Source organism: Dichomitus squalens (genome assembly GCF_000275845.1).
Source record: "Dichomitus squalens LYAD-421 SS1 unplaced genomic scaffold DICSQscaffold_10, whole genome shotgun sequence".
NCBI classification, from domain to species: Eukaryota; Fungi; Basidiomycota; class Agaricomycetes; order Polyporales; family Polyporaceae; genus Dichomitus; species Dichomitus squalens.
In genome coordinates this window covers 619,362-642,783 of record NW_006766892.1, presented here as the reverse complement: position 1 = coordinate 642,783, position 23,422 = coordinate 619,362, and the positions used below count along the sequence as shown (strand labels likewise).

The window sequence follows — 23,422 nt, the reverse complement described above, 5'->3', positions numbered from 1 at the left end:
CCCGTGACTCCCCGCTCGGTGACCGGTGTGACCTCCCTGCCTCTTGTCCTTCGTGCGCGTCTGCCTGCTTATCTCCCCGCTATCTTCGAGTCGCGCTGAGCCTACTCCGCTCTTTGTCGACACTCCTCTAACTGGTACGTCTCTATGACATCTACAAGCCTTTGCTACACATCCTCCATACTCAATCTGTCTATCTCTCATATAGGCAGTACACAGTAGTCCGCTCCATGGGCGCTTATAGATCCTCGCGCACCCAGTCTAATCCCACCAACACTGCCTCTGAGACATCCGCCTGCCACTGGTGTGGCACCTTCCCTCCCATGCGCTGTCAGAAGGTCTCTTCAAGCCTTTGCTGTGTGGCCTCCGAGTTGTATCCACGCGAGGCTTTGGCGGCGTCTCGGGCGGCTTCCAGGACGGCATATGAGCGGGCGTGTTCTTCTTCGTGGGATAGTAGTCAGAGAGTAACGATAGCCATGCAGAGTATATTAGAGCAAGCCAGACATGATAATCCAGGAGATCATTGTGTCCAGTACAGGAGGTTTCGCAAGGTGTAACTACAACAGCAGGCCGCCACATCGCACACTGGAGTCGCCCTCTGACTTGTTCGGACTGCCTCAAATGGGATCGATATGTGACACAGGTCACCGAGCGGGGAGTCACGGGGGTAAAGCCACCAGACGTTCAGGAGCTCGGATGCCCCCGGTTTTTCGCATCCGATTCAAGCTCCGAACGTCTGGTCACGAGACTAAAGCAGAGGCTGATGGCATTCGTCCTTGGGCCGGCACATTACACAGCATCAATTACGTAAGTGTCCAGCACTCTGCAATTCTGTTCTAGCCGTGGTCGACAGTCATGGCGGTGGAGGTGCGTTGGGATATATGAAAGCCATTCCTGTCTCTTAAATGCCCCGGACTCTTCTGCTTATCTCCCCCCTCCTTCCTTCTCCTTACTACTGACTGCAGACGATGGCGGAGTCGACAAGGCATATACCGGAGTGCTGGGGTCATCGTGGGGTGCGTGCCTGCAGCTTGGCACGATGAGCTCTTGTGGACGCGGGTGTGACCTGACGAGGTGTGCATCATAACAATGCCATAGGCCTCTGCTGCGTTCCCCGAGAACACGCTTGCGAGTTTCGAGCGCGCCATCCGGGATGGTGCTGAGGGGATCGAGAGCGGTGAGTCGCAACGGGGTGCTGCATGAACTTTGATTCAAGCGGCGGACTAGATGTCCATGTTTCGCTCGATGATGTAGTTATAATGTTCCATGACCCGAGTATGTTCATGCGCATGCTCTGGCGTCGATTACCATTCATACATGCACATAGCCTTGGATAGGACGACCGATGGGCATGGTGAGTGTTAAGCCCATTACATGGTGGGATCTCGTCTGAGAGAAGGCTCCTAGGGAAGATCAAGGAGCAGAATTGGTACGGGTTCAAAGGCATGCAGTACCTCCGGACACTCAAGGGGCCACAACAATGTATTCCTACGTTTGCGGAGACGGTCGAGCTGCTCATGAAGGTGTGTACCGTTCTTGCCCCGGAGAGGCATGCCCCAACTTGCCACGCCCGCAGCCCGAAAACCGGCATGTTACCTTCGACATCGACGTGAAAGTGTTCAACGAACCCCTGCACCTCTTCACTCTCATGCACGAGGTCATTTCGACGCAGCCGAACTGGGAGGTCGACCTTGCGCCTCGGATCCTGCTCGGCCTGTGGCACCCGCGTTTCATCCCGCACGCGAAGACGATCCTGCCGTACTGTAAACGCTCATTCATTGGAGTCAGCATGGCATGGGCGCGGGAGTACTTCTGGGAGAGCTGCGAGGTGTTCTCGATCAACTTCAGCATTCTTGCGACCTGGGAGGGGGCGCGGTTCAGGGAGGAATGTAAGCAGGCTGGCAAGAAGGTGGCAGTGTGGACGGTGAACGACCCTGCGCAGATGCTTGAGGTGCGCTGGCCGCCTTCGGTGTTCCTTCATACTCGTGAGCTTAATGTGGTTCTCTTCCTGCCAGGCTGTTCAATGGGGCGTGGATGTCATCCTCACGGACAAGACCAAGGATTGGCTCGATCTGCGCGAGACGCTGCGAAGTACGTCTTGGTATCCAAGGTCTCCTGACAGAGAAGTGTACGGAGCTCACCTTCTCCTTGCAGCCGACTACGACAAGATCATGGAAGGCCACAGCAGCACGTTCTTGTGGACGTCGCCGCGGTACTACTTCCTATCGCGCAAGCTATGGGAGACCCTGGCGTCATACTACCTCCAGAAGTTCGGTGGCCCGGCCAAGAAGGTAGACGGATTGGAGGACACCCCCGATACGGCTGTCCCACCTGGCAAAGCCGCTGCCGTGAAGGCTTGATTCGAGATGACTCCGTGGGTCACCAGAGTGCGCTATCGCCACGATCATTCCCATCTCCTCGTGTACACCGGACTGTTTGGCGCCGTGTCTTGTAGTTTGTTTTCATGTACGGCAGATACCTAGATATTTTGTAGAGCAGTGCAGGATGTGTGAGGCATACCCGAAATTGACTGCATATGTAGATTCATTTGAAATGCGACATTGAAGAGAAGATGTGCACTGCGAGGTGCGGGAGCGATGAGGTCAAGGCCAAATAGGGCACAACAACCGATACGGATGCGCGGGCGCATTTGGCGCATGGCAGCGCTCAGCTGTCTCCCCCATCCTCCGACCAACATTACCATCGGACCCCTCTTTTCTCCCGCGTTTCTGACTCGTCTCGGGACGCGGACGCGTCCATAAACCCTTTGCAGCCATGTACGCGCTCCCAAATCGCCGTGGCGGCCACAGGAAACGGCTTTCTGCTCTCCGTCTTTCCTCGGACTCGACTGTCACCACCCTTCCCGTCTACACCTCCCCACCTTCACACCGACAGTCCGACCTCCCGGAGATTCCATCAGAACAGCCTCCGGCGTACTCAGATAGCGCAGAAGAGGCAGACGAGGACACAGACCCGAGCGAAGCTGAATCTTCGACAGCATACATTCCCAGTCCTCCCCCGAGCATACCCGTTTCGCCAAGGCGTGCACGCCGTTCTCAGGGTTCCTCGCGGAGCAGCCACAGAAGGCAGAAAAGTATCGCGAGCGCCAGCGACCCCTTCCTCGACTCCCTCTTGGAACGTAGCGTCCACGCGCTAGAGATGTCCAACGCACTCCTCCAGTCGTCCATGTCGACCCAGACGAGCCTTTCGGCAGTGCTCGCCGACGATTCTGAGGCGGATCGGCATCTCGAAGAGAGGGCGCAGCTCTTGACATCGCACATCCGGGGTAATAGGGATCAGCAGCGATCCTGGATGGACGACTTGGACGAGATCACGCGGGGTGTAGAAGGCCTCGTCAATGGCGATAGCTCAGATGAGGAAGGCTCGCAGATCCCTCACCAATCGTCCATCAGTCGGAGCCTCCCGAGTTCGTCGGGCTTCTCAGAGCATATGCGGTCACGGCGAAGTCGACGGGGCTCTGCAGACCTCCGAGGCCAGCACAACCGCGCATCCCAGTCAACCACCAATCTGCAGCTCTCCGTACATGATCGCAACGATTTTGTTGCACCTGCTCCACGGGCGATTACTATGTATGTCGACTCCTCTGAAGCCGCTGATCTGATAGCCCTTCCTCCTACCCTTGGTGTCCGTCCTGCCTCTCGCGCGCCGCCCACGCCTCTCATAAACCAGACCGGCTTCGCCACACCAGCCCCAGAACCGGAGTCGACGCCGGCGTCAGCACCTGCTAGGGCGGGTCGTCCGAATAGTCGAGCAGCTGAGATGCTCGCATCTTACGTCATGCCTCGCAGATCGTCTTTTTCGTCTTCTTCCCCGCCGACTTCGAGGACCCCTCGGAGGTCCTCTAGCAGCAGCACTTCGACGGTGAAACGGCCTCGTGTTTCCCCCCCTCCCCCAATACGCATCGACGCATCGTCCTGCGGCTATTCTACGGCGCTGTCCTCTCGCTCAATGTCACCCGTCCATGGCTCTCCTGCCCTTCGCCAACATCGGCCACTCACGCCGCCTATCGAGGAGCTGTCCACTTCGTCCGCATCTTCTGAGTCAGCCACGCTTCATGTCGACCGCACGGTCGAGTCGCTCCGTGATATCTTGAAGAAACAACGCTCTGTCTCGCAGGCGCTGGGCAAGGCCCGTTCTTCCTCCACTCATTCTGCCCCGCCCATCCCCAGACCTTCGCTTTTGTCCCCTCCCTCTGTTGCGCCAGTCTTCAGCACGTCCACCGCTACCGCGTCGGTATCCCGGTTGTTTACGAAGGGAAAGCACACGACCTCCCGTGCCCAATCTCCTCCCAAGCAATCCTCTATGAAGAAGAGCTCCGCCCCCTCCACGCCTGTCGTTCCATCTCCCGCTATGTCCTCTCCATCGCCATCCATGCTTCACGTTCCCGACCTGTTCGGCCTCGGGCGAAGTAGAAGCGCAGGCTCGTCTGGCGCGTCCACGCCCAAGCGCATATCGTTCATCGAGCCCGAGTCCTACTCGAGCTCCAAGCCCGAGGGCTCCTCGAGTCAATTCCTCGCCACCAAAACTCGCTCCAAGTCAAAGTCCAAGTCCAGCCTGAAAGACCGTGATCTCACCGGAAAGGGCAAAGGGAAGGCGAAGGACGGCGCTGACGGCGATGGCGAGTCGGCGAAGATGGGCTGGTGGACGAGCTGGCTGCTTGGCGCGGCGGGCACAGAGAGCGGGGGCGCGCTGGGCTTGGGCGTCGACCGTGTGCGGTCCGAGGAGCGGTACGCTTACGGAAGCTCGAGGACGAGTGCTTCGCCTGCGGTGGGGACGTGGAGCATGAGGCATGGTTATGGAGGGAGCGTTGAGGAATGGGGCGTATGATGGCGATGCTGTTGCATGGTGGCGAGCATGCCTAATCCTGAGGTTAGTTCTTTTTGCCGTGCTGCGTTGTGTTGTATGTGTTGACCGACTGATATGCTAACCAGACCTCGGACTGCGTAAATTATACACTTATCTGTGACGACTCTGACGCTCAGTTATGAACTCTCTTTCATCTATTTCCCTCGCTTCCTCGCACCTGTTGCGATGCATTACTTCTCGTGGTCCATGCTTTTCAATTTCGGCACATTGTATCATTGACACAGTCAAGCCTCCAACCCACTCATTATAGCACCACCAACACCACGCCTCGTCATGTCTTCATTTAGACATCCTCATTTCTCCCATTCCTTGCTCAAGTCCACGTATATACCCCGCAGACTTCGCTAGCACCTTACTTGCATATGCACCTGCGCAAACGATCTACCCATAGCATGTAGAGTAGTAGCCTTACATGTCCGATGCAATCTATTTTGCTATCTTTCGTGTTGACTGTATCGTTGCACTGTATTTCAGAACGCAGCAACAGCACGTCAATCACGATAGCTACACGCGCGACACGCTGTATTCTAGGACAACCCTACAGCACCAGCTCCTCGAACTGGTATAGCCCGACGGCCATACCCGCTTGCTCGTGAGCAAGCTTTCTCTTCCGCCGCCAGTCCTTGCCACCGTCCGGCTTGCCGCCCTCTTTGGCCTCCGCTTGCACCTTCGCTTTCGTAGCTGCCGCACGCGCGTATGGCTCGAGCGGCCCACACAGCAGCTCTAGCTCACTTGTCTGCGCAAGCGCGGGCTGGATGTGAGATGCGAGCGTGCGCAGGGGCTTGTGCGCAGGGGTGTGCGCGAGGAGCGCAAGGAAGGAAGCGTCAAGCAGAGTCTGGAGGAAGGCGAGGGATTTGTCCAGGGGTGGAACGTTTTGGGGATCCGTGCTGTCGGAAACGGAGAGGAGTGCGTCGTCCGCGGTGCGCTGGACGATCCAGCCGTCGAGAACCTCCAGGACGGGTGTGAGGCTCGTCGCGTCAGATAGGTGCTTGCGGATTGCTGTGCGCTGCAGGGCGGGCGTGAAGGGGTAAACAACACATTGCGCGAGGAATGTCGGGATTGCTGGGGTGGTCGTCGAGGCTGCAGAGTCAACTTGCATTGCGTTGTCGTCATTTGACGAAGTGTGCGCCTTTACGACTCGGCTTAGGAGCGCGATGATGTCGTTTTCAGGCAAGTCGGTAACATTGCGCATTGCGAGCGTGACCGTGTCCTGTGTACGATAGTCAGAGACGGTAGAGTCATCATGGAGCTGGATGCGTTCGCTCACCCAGTCGTTACGCTCCGCCAAAGCGGACAGCACGCCGCCTTCGACCATGGAAGAGCTGACCGCCCGTTTCTCCAGCAGATACCTGACAATTTTGGGCGAGTACGCGATAGTCTGCGCCTTCCCTTGTGCATGCGATGGTGGATGTAGCACAAGCTCCAGCACGCTCTGTACGAGCGGATACTCCATCGGCGTGTTCTGCTGCTCCTCTTCGCCCTGAGCTGCGGCGCCCTTTCCCTTGCTCTGCTTCTTCACGTAGTCGAAGAACACGGTCTCCGCAGTGGTAGTGCTGCTGTTCGCGCTCCCGTCTATGGACGCCTTGATCTCGCGGAGAGCCGCACGCGCGGCGATGCTAAGCTCCGGCCCCCCATGCCCCACCGGGCCTTGCGCCTGCGAGGCCGGTCCGCCAGGTTTCGTGGAGACCCAGCGTGCACCAGCGTTCGCCTTGCCCATCACTGCGGCAATGGTGGACTTGTTGGGAACCGTCAGCGGCACGACGAGGACGGTAGAGCGCGCGGGCGTGCTGCCGGGCTCTGCCTGGTGCTCTCGTTCTGGCAAAGGATGGAGGACGAGAATTGCGTTCAGGTTGACCGAGCCTGACTTTCCCAACGCAAAAGGAGGGGACGCTTCGAGTTGCAGGACGGCGCCACATTTTTTTGAACGAGGAAGGGCTGACGGGACGGAGATGGACTGCTGCCCTAAGAGGACGCCATAGCGGAGGTCCCAAAGAAGTATGACGATTTCTTGTGGGAAGCTAGTGATGGCGGCCAGCAGAACGTGTGAGGAAGTGAGAGCGGTAATAGTCGCTTCAGAGATGCGTGTGCCGCCGATGAAGGTGAGGCCTTGTAGGCGGAGGGGTTCTGCGGCCCGAGAGATAGATAGCGCACTCGACAGAGATGTCGACAAGGAGAAGGCGTGCCAGCTCCCAGAAGGTGCTGCACATAATTTAGCGATTGCTTGAATGGAGAGACAACATAGCGACGCACAGAGTACGCTGATGAAGCCGGCGCTGCTGCAGGAGACATCGAGGAATTCCTGTCAACGAAGTGAGAATGACTCATTCCCTGGTCAGAACAGAAAGGACGTACTGTTTCTTCAACAGGGAGAACGCATTCTCCGAGCGAGGTGATGATCTCTCCGCCCATTCCGACTATACCTAATCTGAATACATCGCCGCTCCTTAAGAACGACACTGACACCGCATCATAGGACGAGGCAGAGTGGGAAGATAGGAAGGTGCACGCAGCGGAAGGAAAAAGGAAGTGCTTGAGCAGCGTGCTTGGCTGATGGTTTTGTGGTGTGTGCGTCCGTAAAATCTGCAACTCCTCATCTGCTAACGAGACGTCGCCGGCAGCACTGACAAGTACCACGCTCCTTGGGAGGTAATCTGGAGCATATACGTGGACTACGGAATGTGGAGCCTGGAAGATGGGCTGAGGGCAGCGGTTTGTTTGCGATAATGAATGCACATACCACAGATGTCCGTTTATTTCTCCCCTCCTGCGCACTCGAAGCAATGCCTCCCGATAGCTCCTCCTCCCAGGAAACTACCGTTCTTCCCTTCCCCTCTGGTGCTACATCCGGTCCGGATTCGAGCACAGCGTAGCTCGTGCATTTGCGCGTGCCAACATTAGTACGGCTTGTACGCGTTGCAGGAGGACATGAGAAAGATGTTGATGGCCCTAGTGTATGTGATACCGCTAAATGCAGCGTTGAGGTCTTTGTGGGCTTTAGTACTACTACCAGTTCAGAGGTGGAAGACCGATACTCACGTCGAGGATGTGTACGCCATCTCCCTGGATGGCTACCGAGACCAATGGGTCTGCATCGCTGCCAGAAGGTATAGAGGCAAATATGGGTGTGGCCTTGCGTTTCCTGTACGTAGAAGACTCTGGATAGGACGCAAGTAGGAAAGGCTCTGCGATGGTGGCTACACTCATCTCGGTACAAGAATGAGATTCCAATTTTTTCCAAGCGTAAGTACACAAGTGCTAAATTAGGGTTAGGGTCCCGATGCCCATTCTGTAGTTTTCCTTGCTACATTGTACGACGTCTCTCGCGCAGGCCGCGTTCTCCGCATGTCCAGCTATGATATCTGAAATATCCCGCAAGACGGTGGGTAGTTTATCGCTCCGAAAGGAAGTGGTGGTGGTGAGCAGAGAATGTACCAGCACCTCAAGCTCGCGGCACTCGTCTTCCAATGATTCTACCGCGACATTAATGTCGGAGAAATGAACTGACCTTCCATCGTCAGACGTACCAATCTGATCCAGTACGTTGCTGTACTGGGACACATGCGTGATCTCGTCCAAAGGCAACGAGGATACCTGCAGAGCAGCAGCAGTTGTCTCGCTGACGGTCTTCTCTAGTCTCTTGTACCGCAACACAATAGTCGCAATTTCATCGGCAACCTTCCAGGGCTTACTTCAGCAGTTGCGTCAGGAAGCGGCATGGTACTCACCTCCCTATCTCCGAGCTCGTCATAGAATTGTATGAGCCTTTCTGCTTCAAATCGCACACGACTCTCTGCGATGTCGGCTTCCTCAGCCGCCAACTCATCCCTTCTGGTGTTGAGTGTGGCGCGGGCAATATTCTCGGCCTTCTCGAATTCAACCTCCAGAGTGGAGGCCATGTACTTCCACGCGCATGACTGCGCGGCGCCCTGTAATGCTTCCGAGTGCTCCGAGACTGACGCGACTTCCTGGGCGCGGGGACGCGTCTATAACGTGTCAACGACGTGTCAGATATGTCTGGCAGGAGAATGCATCAGGCTCACATGCTCCTTTGACGCGGCGGAGGGAGGTCGGGAGGAGGATGTGTTACTTGCGGCCCCCGGAAGCGTTCCCTTGACCGTGGTTGTGGCTCTCACGCGGCTCGAGGGTGGCTCGGCACGCGTTCGGGTCGGTGCTTGCACCGTCGTGGCCTTGGTCACGGTAGTGCGTGCAGCATTGTTCTGAGTTCGAGCTCGGGAGGCAGAGGTGGTGGTTGTCGACGACTTGACTCTGGATTCGTCTGGCTTGGCCCGGGAACCGGCAGCAGATGACGCGTTCGCCGGGCGCGCAGGTGGAGGGGCTGTTCTGCCTTGATACACGCAGCTTGAGACAGGCTAACGCAGCGAGGGGGCTGGAGAAAGAGGACTGACCGCGAGATGGCCTGATGGAGGAGGACATGGTTGCGGAAGCACGGAGAAGCGTCCCGGGAGATGGTCGTCCATGTCGCTTCAGACTCCGACCCTCGTCCGGATTCCTGCCCGCGTGGGCTTCTTCCTCGCCACTTTCCTCTCCTCCGCGATCCCATCGCCCCCATCGTACACATCTCCCTCACCATCGTCAGAGACGACGAGGCTCGATCATGTCCTTCCTGGCCAGCATCATCAAGCCTCTCGCCTACGTCTCTCTCCCCGTCTTCGCCCTCAAGACTTGGGCAGACTCCAGCCCATTCGCCCGGTACTATGTCCGTCTCGGTCTCTACCTCTCCACCCTCGGAGTCTGCTCTATATGGGGTGTGATATGTTCGATAGGCTTGGGCCTCACAGGCAACCGCTTTGACGTATTCTATATCGTCGCGCGCAGCTTCTACTTCCTCGCGAGCCGTGTAATCGGCATCCGTCTCATCGTAGAGGGCCAAGACTACCTCGAGACGCGACCCTCCGTCCTGGTCGGCAACCATCAGAGCATGCTCGATATTCTCTACCTTGGGAGGTGTGTTTCCACTATCTATGTCGCGATCGGACACGACACTGACGCCTGCCTCCCCGAATGCTTCAATTTGCAACCCAAAATCACATTCATGCATGGATGTATACTCCCGATAGGATCTTCCCTCGTCGAGCCTCCATCATGGCGAAGAAGGAGCTGCAATGGTCGCCGCTATTGGGTCAATTCATGACCCTCGCCGGGGCTGTCTTTGTCGACCGCGGGAACAACGCGCGCGCGGTGCGGTCGCTCACTGCAGCCGGCGAGATCATGAAGGAACGCAACAGCTCCCTCTGGCTCTTCCCCGAGGGCACGCGCTCGATGCGTCCATACCACGATATGCTCCCCTTCAAGAAAGGCGCGTTTCATACGGCCATTCAGGCGCAAGTCCCGATCGTTCCAGTGATCTGCGAGAACTACTGGAGGTTGTACAGGAAGGGCGTGTTTGAGAGCGGTACTCTTAAAGTCAAAGGTGCGCTGAAACAATGCGGTCAATGTACTTGTGTAGCTCACAAAGCCCGTCTAGTCCTTCCGCCTATTCCCACAACCGGCCTTACGGCTGCGGATGCATCTGAATTGGCGATTCGCGTGCACGACATGATGGTAGAGACTCTGCGCGAGATATCTGCTCCCCCTCCTCCGGGCACGGAGCCCAAGACAGCACAACCCGCCGTGACGCCGGCACCATTGGCTACTCCCGCCCAGCCTCCTACCCCGTCCGAACCAACCAAGGAAAACGAGCCTGAGCCACTCCGGACCGCAAGCCGAGCGTCGAACAGCGTGTCCGAGAACTCTGCCACCTCCTCGCCTGTATTGACCCACAGTCGGATGGAGGGTAGCGAATATGGAACGGAGACGGAAGAGGATGACGGGATGGTCTTGGTTGGCAGACCAAGCCATTGATGTGCTGTTTGTGCTTTGTTGGCAGATGCAGGCGGTCCGGGTGCTCGTAGGTATGCCGGGGGACATTGGTTATTTGATACTCGGAATAATGGGAGCATACCGCGGTTTGCCGGAAGCCTCAAGCCCCACACTCGTATCGTGATAATCGGATGTGAACGACCTACGGCGGTAAGGGACTCTTGCACGCTGACGCAGACATTGAACGAGCTTTCGTTGCGCATAACTCTGACTAATTATACAGTACATCCCGTGGCATTCGTTTATTTTTCGGCTCCCCATCAGAAGCGCGGAGCCCCATTCGTGTCATACCACTGCTTCCACCGTTCCTCCAGGACCTCCGCCGGCCACCGCTTTCGAATGTCTTCCCCTCTCTGCTTGAGCTCCTTGACGACGGGAGCCCAATCCCTGATCAGTTTGCGATCCTTTTTCACTATCTCTCCATCCACAAACACTGTCTCAATATCTTCGCTTGAAGCGTGGAAGACCACTCCCTGGATCGGATCCTCGACACCTCCCAAGTTTACTGAGTTTGCGTCGAAGATGAGGAGGTCCGCCCGCTTGCCAGCCTCGACGGTCCCGATCAGGTGAGCCAGGTTCAACGCTTCCGCCCCGCCGAGTGTTCCAAGCCGGAAAGCGTCGGCGCTGCTATACTTGTTCTTGAATGGGAGCGTCTCCTTGTTCAGATGGATGCGCTCGTGGTCGTGACCGCGGGCCCATTGGAGCGCGAAGCGCATCTGCGTTAATATGTCACCGCTGTTGATCGAGAGACAGTCCTGATTGATGTCACGTTCAGTAGGAGTACATTCCTCCGTCGAGAAGAGAGGGGTCACGTACCACCCCGAGCCCGCACTTCACGCCTCTTTGAAGCGCGTCAAGAGCGACGGGATTGCCGTGCGCCATCCCCAGCTCATCCTCAGGGGTAGACCCAATAGCTGCGCCGCTATCCTTGAGAGCCTTCCACCGCTCATCATCCAAGGCGGGACAATCCGTGAGGGCGTTGCAATGCGAGAACACAACGTCGGGCCCGAGCAGCCCAGCGTCGCGCCACCTCAGAATCTGCGGGCCCTTCACGACGTGCGCCGTGATCGTCTTCACGTTGTTCGCCCGCGCGTATGCCAGGAACTCCTGGTGCTGGGCCATCGCGCTCTCCCAGTTCCAGATGTCGTACGCGAGCCCGAGCGTGACGCGTCCGTCGGGGCGCAGCTTGCCTCCGTCCGCAGAGCCCCACTCCTTGATCTTCGCCCGCTGCCATTCAATCGACTGAGCGTCGTTGGACCACTCCGGGAATGGGAGCAGGCGCGTGGGCGGACTCTGGCGAGCTGGGGCCCATACGACGCGAGCCCCGGAGTCGATGGTGGCCTTGAGTGCGGCCTCTGCGTGCTCCGGAGTGTGCGCGGCATGGTAGTGGTCCAGGATCGTTGTGACGCCGTTGTGGAGTGCTTCGAGCAGTCCTGCGAGCGTTCCAATTGCGACCTCTTCGGGGGTCATGGTCCCCTGAATAGACCTAGCGAGAGAATTGGGCCTGGTGAGTAATAGGATTCGGTCAGAGTTGATTTGGGACGCTCACCATGACATTTTGACGATGTATTCAGTCAGCAACCAGCTGCCCGAAGTAACAGTTACTTAGTTTCAGATCGCAGAACTTGACTGTCGATTACCCACTCGCATTGTGTGCCGCGCAGGATGGTCATGAACACGTGTCTATAGCGGCGGCCGGTCAGCGACGTTGCACTATATATAAACTGTGCGAAGGCGCACCGGTGAGTATCGACGAAACCTGGAGTAATCCACTTGTCCTTGCAGTCGATGACCTCCACCCCAGCTGCAGGCACGATGTTCTCCTCGATGCGCGCGATGGTATCGCCCTCGATGAGTACATCTGCCCTAAACACACGGGCCTCGTTGCTCCCTTGGACCGAGGTCGCGACGGTTCCTCCTTTGAGTAGATATCTCGTCATGTCAACGAAGTGTGCTGGGCGAAGTGGTCTTGACTGAAGGCCATGAATGCTCTAGGACTCCAGTTATATATGCTGCTGCTATAGTAGGTCACATTCAACGGAGAAGCTCTGATCGCGAACACACTGGACCACCGTGCCCCTTATCTGTCACCCTTTTTGTCAGCGGTTCCTTACGCAGCGGTAGCCGGGATAAGTAGCTTCTGACATCGGACTTGGCTGAGGGGCCCTGAGAGTCGAGGCTACCTCAGTCTACGGAGGCTGATTGTCGGACTAGCGGTCGATTCCCAGACTTGGTGCAAGTACACTTGGCCCGAGTATAATTCACAGCCCTTAGAAGCTTGTGGAATCAACCCACATATATGCTGGCGTTGCCTGGTTCTCATGAGGACTAATGCATATGCCTCAGGCCAAGAACTTCTCGATTATACGGTTGAACGACAACTCGTGACCCAATTTTGATCGATGCCGACATGTAGTCCGGTGTGATAGTCTATGCTCACCTGCGTGGCTCGTGATGATGGTTCCCGCTAGTCACATGTTTTCGCACCGACGACACAGCGGACCTTTCGCAATCGCCGAAGCCGAGTCGCGGCACAGGCCTTCAATGCCTACACCGCTACTTACTGAAATTCGAAATATGATCTCATAATCCTTATCCCATTAGGCTTCAGCTTTGTCGTAGTACTACTTAGCGGACATAGAACCGTGTATTGACCGATCAGTAAGACCACGGCGATAGTGATCGTAGTGAGGTCCCTATTCGCGGGTACGTAAGTGATTGGCAACTTAACCACCCCTGCCTTGACGTTCCATCCTGTCGTGTGCACACCTATTCTCCTCAGTCATTGGAAAATGTTGCGTTAGAAAGGATGATCATTGCGCGTGGCATGGTGTATTGTAATAATTTACAGCTTGATGATGAGGATGAGGTGGACGATTAGCTGCTACGTGAATCCATGCGAGGGTCTCTGAGTTCCGGGCTCGGGGCAATTTTGGGACCAGCGGTGCAGGTCCGCGTTCCCTATATGCAAGTGTCTCGTCCTAAATACGAAGGTTGAGGGTGTGAAGGTATGCGGAGATGGTGTATCGAGTATATGAGTGTGCGAACATTGAGAAGATGAATTGGAAAGATGAATGGATGCGTCTATTGATGTCGTGTGTCGTGTGCCGTACGTCAGGTAGCCATGAAATGAACGTCAATCAAGCCGCTGCGTCCTTCTGAACCGGCTTCGCTACCTTCGGCACCACCTTGGGAGCAGCAGTCCCTACGCCCGTAGCCTTCTTGACGACAGGCTTCGGACGCTCCTTCGCCGCAATGCGAGCAGAGGGTGCCCGGGCCGGTAGCGCTGCCCCGCGAGCCGTGCTCGCCCCTCGCCCCCTCGTCGGCGGTCCACGAATCGTCCCCTGGCTGTCCCCGCGTTGAGGCTTCGGCCGTGCGCGAACGGTGCCCATACCTGGCTTCACCTCAGCGCCCTCACCAGTATCGTCCTCAGGCGCAGCGTCGCCGTTCTCCGTACCGTCCTGCAATGTCTTCCCGCGTGACCGGCCAATGGTAGAGCCACGGGAGCCAGGTGCAGCGGGCTTCCCTGCGGCGCCTGCCTTGCACACGGGAACGTTGACAGAGAACTTGTCGTCGTCCCCTGCGAATTTCCGAGGGGCGCGCTGCTTCTTTCTTGCGAGCGAAGAGCCGTCGGACGACAGGGATCGGGTGGTGCGGAGGGAGGAGCCAGCGTCCGTCGTGCTGAGTGCGGACGACTGCGTAACGGCGCTAGACTCGGAAAAAGAAGTCTTCATGGGTGGAGGCGTGAGCATGGTATTGTCGAGGTACTCCTCGTACTCCGAATCGTCGTCCTCATATCGGCGCCGTCGCCCGGGCGTAGCCAGCGTCGTGTTGAACACGTCCTCGTCTATGTCGCTCTCATATTCGTTTTCGCCCTCGTCCTGCCACGGGGCGCGTGCGCTGACCTCGTCCCCGTTCATCTCCGCGTCTGTTTCTTCTTCCTCATCCACGAGGGTCTCGTCGTCGTTCGATGCCTGTCCGTTAAGTGGTTGAACCCCTTTCGTGTCGTCGTCGTCGCTCAAATCGCCATCGGAGCCGGGGTTCCGGGGCTCACGCGGCAATAGGAGCGACTTCCGAAAACCCGGCCGGACCCCTGCTTCCTCCTCATCGTCCTCTGCAATCCCGGAAAACTGTGCCCCGTTACCCGCGCGCACGGGTTTGGGAGCGACGATGGGTGCTCCGGCCAGCTGCATGTGCTGCTGGCGCTCAATGGGCGGCGTTGGAAGGCCGGAGTGTGGGTTCAGCGTGACCTCGTCGTCGACATCGTACGCTGAGGGAGATGGGCGCCAGATCTGGTGATTAGGCGTAGGGACGTTTGAACGAGACTGTATGACGGAACGTGTCTGCTTAACCGAACCGTTCGAGACGTTTCTCTTCGCAGCGGGACGTGCTTCTCCAGTAGACTCGGACGCGTATGCCCGATGCGCAGAGGGGCGAGAAGCAGCAGCAGCGGGAGGAGAGTCCCGGTGCCATGTCTCAGGGTCCGCCTGTGGGGGATCGTAGGCCTTCCACCACCGGCGGTAGAACCCGAGGAGGTAGTTGTAAGGAATCAAAGCCACGAGTATGACGAGATCGCCAAACGAGGTAGCGGTGTCGCAGAGGGCATCCAAAGGCACGGTGTAGGGCTTGATAACAGGCCGTATGACATGCAAGAAGACGGGCTCTGCTCCCTGCGAGTAGCAAGAGACCGATCAATCTGGTCCTTGACGACGGGGTACGACCGCTAGCACTGACCTTTGCTCGGGTGAGGAGGAAGAAGAGGATGAACAACGACTTGATTTCGCTATAGAATGGGACGAAGAGCCAAACAAAGGTTTCGACCCATCTTTCATATAGCATGAAACAAGCCTGAGGGCACGGTCCGTGCGATGAGCTGGATGCCGACAGCGCGCGCGTAACGTACTCACCCAGACCATCCAGACCGTCATGACGCCCTTCATAGACCGCTTACGCGCGGCCATTGCCCTCTGACTGGGCTGACCGCCATTCCGCGCCGAGGGAGGGGGAAGCCGGAGAGTCTTGAAAGTCTCAAAGACGTTGAGGAAGGTGTAGGCCAGCCGGAGAACTGGCACGACCAGAGGCATGGTTCCCAAGACACAGAATAATTTAGAAAGGTGAACAAGCGCGAAGTGAGTTTACAAGATGCAGTAAACGTCGTTGTCTAGCGTTGAATGTCGAGGACGGTTGCCGACTGATGGTGGAGCATATGCCGGCAAGAGATGATCGAGCGTAGAGGTCGACAGGGATAAGAGCGAGCAGGGCAGGCGAGCGCAAGTGGTGGATGAGCTGTGAGTTCAGGGCAACGTGGCGGGAGGTTGTGAGGCGTCGAGGGGTTGAAATAGGCAGAATCGACGGCGGAGAGCGCGGCGGTCGCGTCCGGACGCGTGCCCTCCTCGAGGTCCTCTCGCACGTGCAGATTACGTAAACGCGTCCTGCCTCGCACTCGCCACACGACTGTGCCACTTACAGCGTCCTCACGACTGTCTCATTCACCCTCTGCTCGCTCCTGGGCTCCTACACAGACAACATGCCCAAGATTCGCACCACGAGGACGAAGAAGCCCCCAGAAGGCTTTGAGGACATCGAGAGCGTACGTTTGCTGGACTCGTACTGGCAGAGGGGTCAGCTCACCGAGTATGACCTGTAGATCCTTGATGACTACGCGAAGAAGATGCGTGATGCCGAGAACGAGTCTCATGAGGGAAAGCGCAAGTCAGAGTCTCTTTGGCCAATCATGCGGATCTCACATACGCGTTCACGGTACATATACGAGCTGTACTACAAGCGCGAGGCTATTAGCAAGGAGCTGTATGACTGGCTTTTGAAGGAGGGATACGCAGACGCAAAGTGAGTACATGCACATACGACCTGTCTTGACAAGGCTGACTAGTGTACCTCTTCAAGCCTGATAGCGAAGTGGAAGAAGCCCGGATACGAGAAACTCTGTTGCGTGCGGTGCATACAGACAAAAGTACGCCATATCCCTGCTCCCATGCTCCCTAGTAGCCCTAGCTGACGGCATCCTAGGACATGAACTATCAAGGGTCGACTTGTATTTGTCGTGTACCAAAAGCCCAGCTACGTCCGGGCACGGTCGTGGAATGCGTGCACTGCGGTATTTACCCATGGAGTTGAAGAAGTGTTCATGTTACTGATCATCTCTGACAGGCTGTCGCGGCTGTAGTTCTGACTCTTGATTCTGTGCCTGGTTCTAGTTTTGTTCACGGTATGGGCGCACCGACCTATCGTTGCCTCTCTGTGTATTTTACTTGTCATCTTGCTGTGCCAATACAGTTTCTCAAAGCGAAGTCTATGAGCTCACGCAATTGCGAAGAGTATCAAGCGAGTTCTGATTTCCTATGCAGGCGCCGTCCCACATATCTCCATGGGCATTCGATGCAAGCGCGTGCGAGCGAAACGGTTGCGCCCGCTTGAGACTTGTATGCATCTTACGGAATATGACGTTAGGTATTTCAGCTATCGAAGGTTTGAGCTTTGACAGCGGGGCATGTCCAGACCACTCTGATACGGAACCGTGGACGACTCGGAAGTCTCAGCCCGAATGGCGCTGAGGAACAGGGATGCCTCCGCGGCCAAGACACTTAGTTTGAGATAGCTCATTCTCCCTTGTGAGCTTGATCTATGCAACTTGAAATTCTGCAGACGAGCGGTGGTGAGTTCCCACTGGCACTGCACTGATTAGATGCCAGGCACTCGCTTTTGGAGTGGCTCGTGATAAGCGCCGTTTCACCAGCCAGATGCGATCTTGAGCGGGCGCCTACGGTGCGTGTTAAGTGGGGGCTTCCGGGAGAACTAGCAGTTGTTGGAGCGCTCTTCCCCTTGCCTCCTATCCGTCTATCTCTGCCGTGTCCATTCAGAGACTGACGAGTTCCCTCGTGCTAGTCGACCACCATCGACATGGGAGCGTTTTCAGCCGACGTTCTTGCTCTCGTCCGGAGAGCTGCCGCCCCTGAGCAGGTGAGTTCTAAGCGGTTCTGTGGCTACCAAGGGCCTTACTCACAATCCCCCTCCTAGGCTGGCATTATCGCTGGTGACAACCCAGCAGATTACAATTCGAGCGACCCTTTTCGTCTATGGGTCATCCAAGTCGGTGTGTCTGCCCCGCGCCATCCAATGCTCTCGCGTTGCTGACGACTCCCCTTCAATGTGTACGCAGTCATTGTCATCGGCATGACCCAGCTGCTTGCGCTCTTCCTTTCGCGCATCCGCCAGCCGCGTGTCATTGCCGAAGTCATCGGCGGTGTACTCCTCGGGCCCTCTGTCATGGGGCACATCCCAAACTTCACGAACACGATCTTTCCAACTCAGTCACTGGTCATCCTAAATCTGACCGCGAACCTCGGCCTCGTCCTCTTCATGTTCCTCGTCGGAATGGAAATCGACATGCGTGTCATTCGCCGCAACGTCAAGGCCGCCGCAGCTATTTCCATCGCGGGCCTCATTATTCCGCTCGGACTGGGTGCTGCCCTCGCGGTGCCCATCTACCACCAGTTCACGGACGGGACAGCGAGCTTTGGCGTCTTTGTGCTCTTCATTGCTGTCGCGGTTGGCATCACCGCCTTCCCGGTGCTCTGTCGGATTCTCACAGAATTGAGACTATTGGATACGACCGTGGGAGTCGTCACCCTATCCGCGGGCGTGGGCAATGATGGTAAGGGTTATATTTTGCTGCGCGTCCGCGTCGGCGATACTATTGTGACTGACGCCATACTATCTACACCCAGTCATTGGTTGGGTTCTGCTCGCGCTGTCTGTTGCGCTCATCAACTCCTCGAGCGGCCTGACTGCGCTTTGGGTGCTTCTCGCCGGGATCGGCTTCGTCATATTCATTCTCTTCCCTGTGCGATGGGCGTACCACTGGCTCGCGGTGAAGACTGGTAGCTTGGACGCTGGCACGCCATCAACATTGATGATGTCCGTCACCATTGTCATGGTCCTCATATCCGGATTTTACACAGATGTCATCGGCATTCACGAGATCTTCGTAAGTGGCGCCTCACTGGTTGTCAGCATAAGACCCGTTTGCTGAAGTGAGGTGGTGGCACAGGGCGGTTTCCTGGCCGGATTGATCATCCCTAAGAAGAACGGGTACGCAATTGCTTTGGTTGAGAAGCTTGAGGACATACTACTACTCTTGCTGCTCCCTCTGGTGAGTGCTGAAGCATCCGGTTGAGCTCTTAGCTTACACAACGCGCCAGTACTTCGCTTTCACCGGTCTTCGCACCAACTTGGGCTTGTTGAACAACGGTATCACCTGGGGATACACGATCCTCATTTGTGTCATCGCGTTCTTCTCGAAGTTCCTTGCGTGCGGTATCACCGCCAAGATCATGGGCTTCAGCGTGCGTGAGTCCGGCGCCATCGGCGCACTCATGAGTTGCAAGGGGTGAGTGCCATGGCCTGACATCCTCCGAGCAGAGACTGAAATACATTGCGCAGGCTGGTTGAGCTCATTGTACTCAATGTCGGTCTTTCTGCCGGCATCCTGGACACTCGCACGTTCTCCATGTTCGTTCTGCACGCGCTCGTGCTCACGTTCATGACTACGCCTCTCACCATTCTCTTCTACCCGGCCAAGTACCGTGTCCGTATCAGAGAACAGCCTAAGCAGCCGCTCCCCTCCGCATCTACCGAAGATGGCACTGGTGCGAGCAGGAGCGAGATAAAGGACTCCCTCAAGACGCGCTTCGCCATCATCGTCGATAGGATCGAGCAGCTTCCGGCTATCATGACCATCACCCAACTTCTCCAGATACCGTTCTCTATGTTGCCGGATGCGCCTTCGTCGGATGCTTCGAGCGCAGAGATGGACGAGAAGGCCGCGATGTCTGAAGGCATCCCGACACTGACCCCGGCCCGCAGCTCGATGGACCGCCCGCGCATCTCTGTGGACGTCCTGCGCCTCATCGAGCTCACGAACCGTGCCTCCGCGGTGCTGAAGTCGCAGGCCGCCGACGCCCTCGCGCAACGCGACCCCATCCTCGCGATCTTCAAGACGTTCGGCTACCTGCACCGCATCGCCGTCTCCACCGCCCTTGCCGTCGTCGGCGGCGAAGACTTCGCGGAGAACGTCACGCAGCACGCCCGTGCAGCGGGCAGCCAGATGGTCATCCTCCCCTGGACGAACGCCCTCGGCTCCGAGTCCCTCGACAACGACGTCCCCGACTCCCCCACGGACGCCGCGTCGCCCTCGTCCGCAGCGAGCGTCGCGCCGTCGCCTTTCGACGGTCTCTTCCAGGCGAGGCACGAGGGCAGGAGTAGCGGGCAGACGGCGACGACGGTGCACTCGCACTTCGTCCGCCGCGTCTTCGCGGACGCCCCGGCGGACGTCGCGCTCTTCTGGGACCGCGGCGCCCCGGGCTCGCCCCAGCTCGGGGGCGGGGACGCGCAGTTCCACGCGTTCGTGCCGTTCTTCGGGGGCCCGGACGACCGCGCGGCGCTCGCGTTCGTGGTGCAGCTGTGCCTGCACCCGTCGGTGAGCGCGACGGTGGTGCGCATGAAGAAGGTGGACGGTGCGGCGCTCGAGCCTGTGGACACGATCGAGCAGATCAAGCTACAGAACACCGTGCACGCTGTAAGTTCATCGCCTGCTCACGATGCGCGACGAATGCTGACAGACTCTGCAGACGGTCTTCCCGGACACGGTGTACGGCGCGCAGACGACGCAGACGCGCCTCGCGTCCGAGACGGCGGACGACCTGCTGTGGACGAGGCTCGCGTCGGCGTCGTCCGCGAGCGCAGGGCCCGAGGCCGCGGCGGTGCGCGCGCGCATGACGTTCGTGGAGGAGGCGTCCGCGCAGCCGCTGCACCGCGCGGTGGAGCTGCACGCGCGCTCGCCGACGCGCGGACGGCAGATCGTCGTCGCGGGGCGGTCGCGGCGGATGGCGGTGGAGTCGCACGAGGTCGAGCTGCAGAAGCTTGCGGGGGCGCGGGGGGCGGCGCTGGGCTCGGAGCTGCCGAAGACGCTGGGGTGCGTGGCGTGCGCGTTCGTCGTTGCGGGCCCGGGGCATGCGAGCTTGCTGGTCGTGCAGGCTGCGCAGAAGTGGTGATGTGCGCTGTCTGTGTATCTTATGGAAGGGGCTTTGCGGGATGGTGGTGTGTATATAACGAGCTGTCGTGATTTTTCATTGCTATGTCTATTGGTTTTTATACCGTGCTTATTTGCTTACGCGCTCACCATGTATAGCTACTACTACATTTCTATGGATGGATTGTACACTATCTGCAGACTCTCAACGACGTGAAACCTCTGCTATCGAAATCAAATCTCTGCGTTCGCTGCTTGCTGGTGCAGAATACGATGTACGGAAGTCCTCGCGGTCACAGTCACGACACCGCGTCTGTGGGAGGTCACTGCGAAGGCGGTGCGGGGATTGGCAGGGGATTGCCGGGAGAAGGGAGGCGCCCATTCGCGGGGATGTGCCAGGAAGGGACGCCCTTCTTGTGCTCTCCCTTCTCCTCCTTTGTCCCCGCTCTCCCGTCGACGAGGCCCCGTTGCCTCGCCCGTGCTTTCTTCCTGGGCTCACTCGCTCTTGGTGCCTGCTTTTCGGGTGAGTGCTATTAAAGCATGACCTTCCCCTTTGAATCCCCCCGAGCCTTCAGCTCAACTGTCTTGCTGTCTCAAAAGGGTATGTCCCTCCTCCCCTCTCACCGCTGCCCTCCTTTGTGCGCTCCCTTCGTTTCCCATCTGTCCTTATCGTCTCATCATGCTGCGCGGAGTGCATCTGACCTTCCATCTCTACCACCATCACCAGGTAGAGCATTGATCACCCCGTCCCCCACCGCTGCTCCTCCCTCGCCCACAAAGACCTCCAAGACAACGACATGAGCCCCGGCTCCGCCAGAAAGAAGCCTGTCTGCCAGAAGTGCGGTCATCTCATGGCTGGCCACAAGCGGCCCATGGGGGTCCCCATCTGCCCCCGCGACGGCTCCGTCCCCGCCTCTCCCCAGCCTCAGCCTCCCACTGCCCCTGCCCCGCTCGCCCGTGCATACGCGCAGGCCTCCCCCGACTTCGTCTTCAACCCCACCCCCTCGGGCTATTGGCACCGCGTCAACCCCAACTGGACCGACCCCGAGCCGCCCGCCAACCCGCTCGACAGATTCCCTAAGCGTCAACCTAGCGCAGTCACCACAGAGCCCGACAACCGCTCTCAGGGTGCTCCCTCCCGTCGCCCTCCCGTCATGCCCACTTACGAGGTCATCGACGTCGACGCCGAGGACGAGCATCAGCAGGCGGCGTATGGTCACGGCGGTTGCACAGACCGCGCGGCGGTAGGGTCACCGGAACACGAGTACGAATACGAGCAAGACTACGAACAGGACTTCGACCCCGACTACACCCGCGAGCAATCGTTGCCCGGCGAAGAAGAGGACGCGTCCGACACCTCGTCTAGCGCGTCCTCGGTCACCATCTTGAAGCGCATGACCCGCCGCCTCTCGCAAGCTATCGGGCGCAGCACGCCCCTCGCCTCCCTCTACTCTAGCCCGTACGAGCAGGTGGCCGCCATCACCTCTGCAGCGGAGGCCGAAGGCCTCTACACCCGTGTCCGGCACGTCGAGCGCAGTGGGGCCCCTGTGCAGAACCTGAGTCTGAAGCACGAGCCCGCTACGCCCACGCGCACTCTCCCTACGCGAGAACACTCGTGGTTCATCGCGGTCGGGCGCGACCGCGGCGCCGTCGACGTGCTCGCCGACTCACAGGTCACCCCGCCCAAGCCGACCGTGCGCCTTCCACCCGAGAGCGGTGTCGTGCTCGAGCCTTACGACTACCAGCGGGGCTTGAGCCGCGAGCTCAACGAGCGCGTGGGCGCGTACCCCGACGACCCGACTAGGATCAGGAACACGTTCGTAGATGTGCTCGTCGCGGGCGCCGTCGGCGGGCTCGTCGTGTTCTACTGCTTGTCGTCGCTCTAGACGTGACTTACCGGCGTTCCTCGCCATCTATCGTCGTTGGTCGCTCTCCGTCACACGGACCAGTGCGCTCGCTGTTCGCTGTGGGCCCGTGCTCTCGCTTGCGGCCCCGCACTCCGGCATGTGGCCCGCCCACGCCGTCCCGATATCGGGTCGGCCCCGAGGGCCATCCTTCCTACCCCTTTGCCCCTCACCCCACCCGTCCCCGTCGATGTGCTGTGTGAAGTGCTAAACCGTTCTCGTGCTTGTTGCTGACTCTGCTTCTGCTTCTGACTGTGCTTTCGCGTTCGTGCTGTTGTGGTCGCTGGTATGTACCCTTCCTATATGCACGTATGTACCCTCCCATGTATCACCATCTTCGGTCGATTATGCCATCCTACACTCCCTAATCTTTGTATCGCGGACTGGGATATGCTTGTGGTGTGTTCGTGCGGACGCTGATGGCGGAGCGTCGCTGGGCGCATCTCGGGCATGTCAGGTTATGCAATCTTATGTTTTAGATTATATGTTACGAATACTTCTCTGTGACATCGACATGTGCAGTTCAGTGAGCGCAGGGGTGAAGCTCGAGTTGGACCGTCCTCCACAAAGCTGCTGCCGACTGACGCTCTTTGGATACTGGGAGCGGAGTCGCACTTCTCCACCGTCTCGGTCCCGAGACCTGGTGAGACCTGTAGAGAAAAGCTTCGCGGGAGTTCTGGAGGGAACGTGTTGCCGACGTGTCGAT

General features: G+C 58.1%; 9 protein-coding genes across 9 annotated transcripts; 6 read left to right on the top strand and 3 right to left on the bottom strand.

Moving 5' to 3' along the window:
* Positions 1-965: 965 nt before the first annotated feature.
* On the top strand, positions 966-2,528 carry DICSQDRAFT_161166 (PLC-like phosphodiesterase; the record flags this gene model as incomplete). The annotated part of the gene is made up of 8 exons (XM_007364971.1): positions 966-1,013; positions 1,096-1,174; positions 1,225-1,272; positions 1,325-1,351; positions 1,405-1,520; positions 1,574-1,948; positions 2,013-2,088; positions 2,152-2,528. The coding sequence occupies 8 exons, from the start codon at positions 966-968 to the stop codon at positions 2,355-2,357; spliced, it is 975 nt and encodes a 324-aa protein (XP_007365033.1). The 3' UTR covers positions 2,358-2,528.
* A 244-nt stretch (positions 2,529-2,772) lies between these two features.
* Positions 2,773-4,845, top strand: DICSQDRAFT_169352 (uncharacterized protein; the record flags this gene model as incomplete). Its single annotated transcript, XM_007364970.1, has 1 exon — positions 2,773-4,845. The coding sequence occupies one exon, from the start codon at positions 2,773-2,775 to the stop codon at positions 4,843-4,845; it is 2,073 nt and encodes a 690-aa protein (XP_007365032.1).
* Positions 4,846-5,422: 577 nt separating this feature from the next.
* DICSQDRAFT_58264 (uncharacterized protein) lies at positions 5,423-8,088 on the bottom strand (the record flags this gene model as incomplete). The annotated part of the gene is made up of 6 exons (XM_007364969.1): positions 5,423-6,094; positions 6,152-7,083; positions 7,135-7,183; positions 7,237-7,569; positions 7,622-7,887; positions 7,917-8,088. 6 exons carry the CDS (start codon positions 8,086-8,088, stop codon positions 5,423-5,425), a joined length of 2,424 nt encoding a protein of 807 aa, XP_007365031.1.
* Positions 8,089-9,499: 1,411 nt separating this feature from the next.
* Positions 9,500-10,746, top strand: DICSQDRAFT_126585 (1-acylglycerol-3-phosphate O; the record flags this gene model as incomplete). Its single annotated transcript, XM_007364968.1, has 3 exons — positions 9,500-9,849; positions 9,963-10,315; positions 10,352-10,746. The coding sequence occupies 3 exons, from the start codon at positions 9,500-9,502 to the stop codon at positions 10,744-10,746; spliced, it is 1,098 nt and encodes a 365-aa protein (XP_007365030.1).
* Positions 10,747-11,024: 278 nt separating this feature from the next.
* On the bottom strand, positions 11,025-12,704 carry DICSQDRAFT_126584 (Metallo-dependent hydrolase; the record flags this gene model as incomplete). The annotated part of the gene is made up of 5 exons (XM_007364967.1): positions 11,025-11,519; positions 11,581-12,268; positions 12,314-12,349; positions 12,409-12,447; positions 12,505-12,704. The coding sequence occupies 5 exons, from the start codon at positions 12,702-12,704 to the stop codon at positions 11,025-11,027; spliced, it is 1,458 nt and encodes a 485-aa protein (XP_007365029.1).
* Positions 12,705-15,308: 2,604 nt separating this feature from the next.
* On the bottom strand, positions 15,309-15,848 carry DICSQDRAFT_32402 (uncharacterized protein; the record flags this gene model as incomplete). The annotated part of the gene is made up of 3 exons (XM_007364966.1): positions 15,309-15,434; positions 15,499-15,612; positions 15,672-15,848. Coding segments are annotated over 3 exons (417 nt in total), but the record flags the coding sequence as incomplete, so codon positions are not given.
* Positions 15,849-16,256: 408 nt separating this feature from the next.
* Positions 16,257-17,076, top strand: DICSQDRAFT_85113 (G10 protein). The gene is made up of 5 exons (XM_007364965.1): positions 16,257-16,354; positions 16,412-16,611; positions 16,669-16,735; positions 16,792-16,879; positions 16,933-17,076. Exons 1-5 carry the CDS (start codon positions 16,292-16,294, stop codon positions 16,959-16,961), a joined length of 447 nt encoding a protein of 148 aa, XP_007365027.1. The 5' UTR covers positions 16,257-16,291; the 3' UTR covers positions 16,962-17,076.
* Positions 17,077-17,610: 534 nt separating this feature from the next.
* DICSQDRAFT_135896 (cation/H+ exchanger) lies at positions 17,611-21,004 on the top strand. The gene is made up of 8 exons (XM_007364964.1): positions 17,611-17,742; positions 17,800-17,875; positions 17,942-18,436; positions 18,510-18,769; positions 18,833-18,934; positions 18,984-19,171; positions 19,225-20,359; positions 20,412-21,004. The coding sequence occupies exons 1-8, from the start codon at positions 17,683-17,685 to the stop codon at positions 20,832-20,834; spliced, it is 2,739 nt and encodes a 912-aa protein (XP_007365026.1). The 5' UTR covers positions 17,611-17,682; the 3' UTR covers positions 20,835-21,004.
* Positions 21,005-21,245: 241 nt separating this feature from the next.
* On the top strand, positions 21,246-23,080 carry DICSQDRAFT_161160 (uncharacterized protein). Its single transcript, XM_007364963.1, has 2 exons — positions 21,246-21,335; positions 21,540-23,080. The coding sequence occupies exon 2, from the start codon at positions 21,610-21,612 to the stop codon at positions 22,696-22,698; it is 1,089 nt and encodes a 362-aa protein (XP_007365025.1). The 5' UTR covers positions 21,246-21,335; positions 21,540-21,609; the 3' UTR covers positions 22,699-23,080.
* The last annotated feature ends 342 nt before the right edge of the window (positions 23,081-23,422 follow it).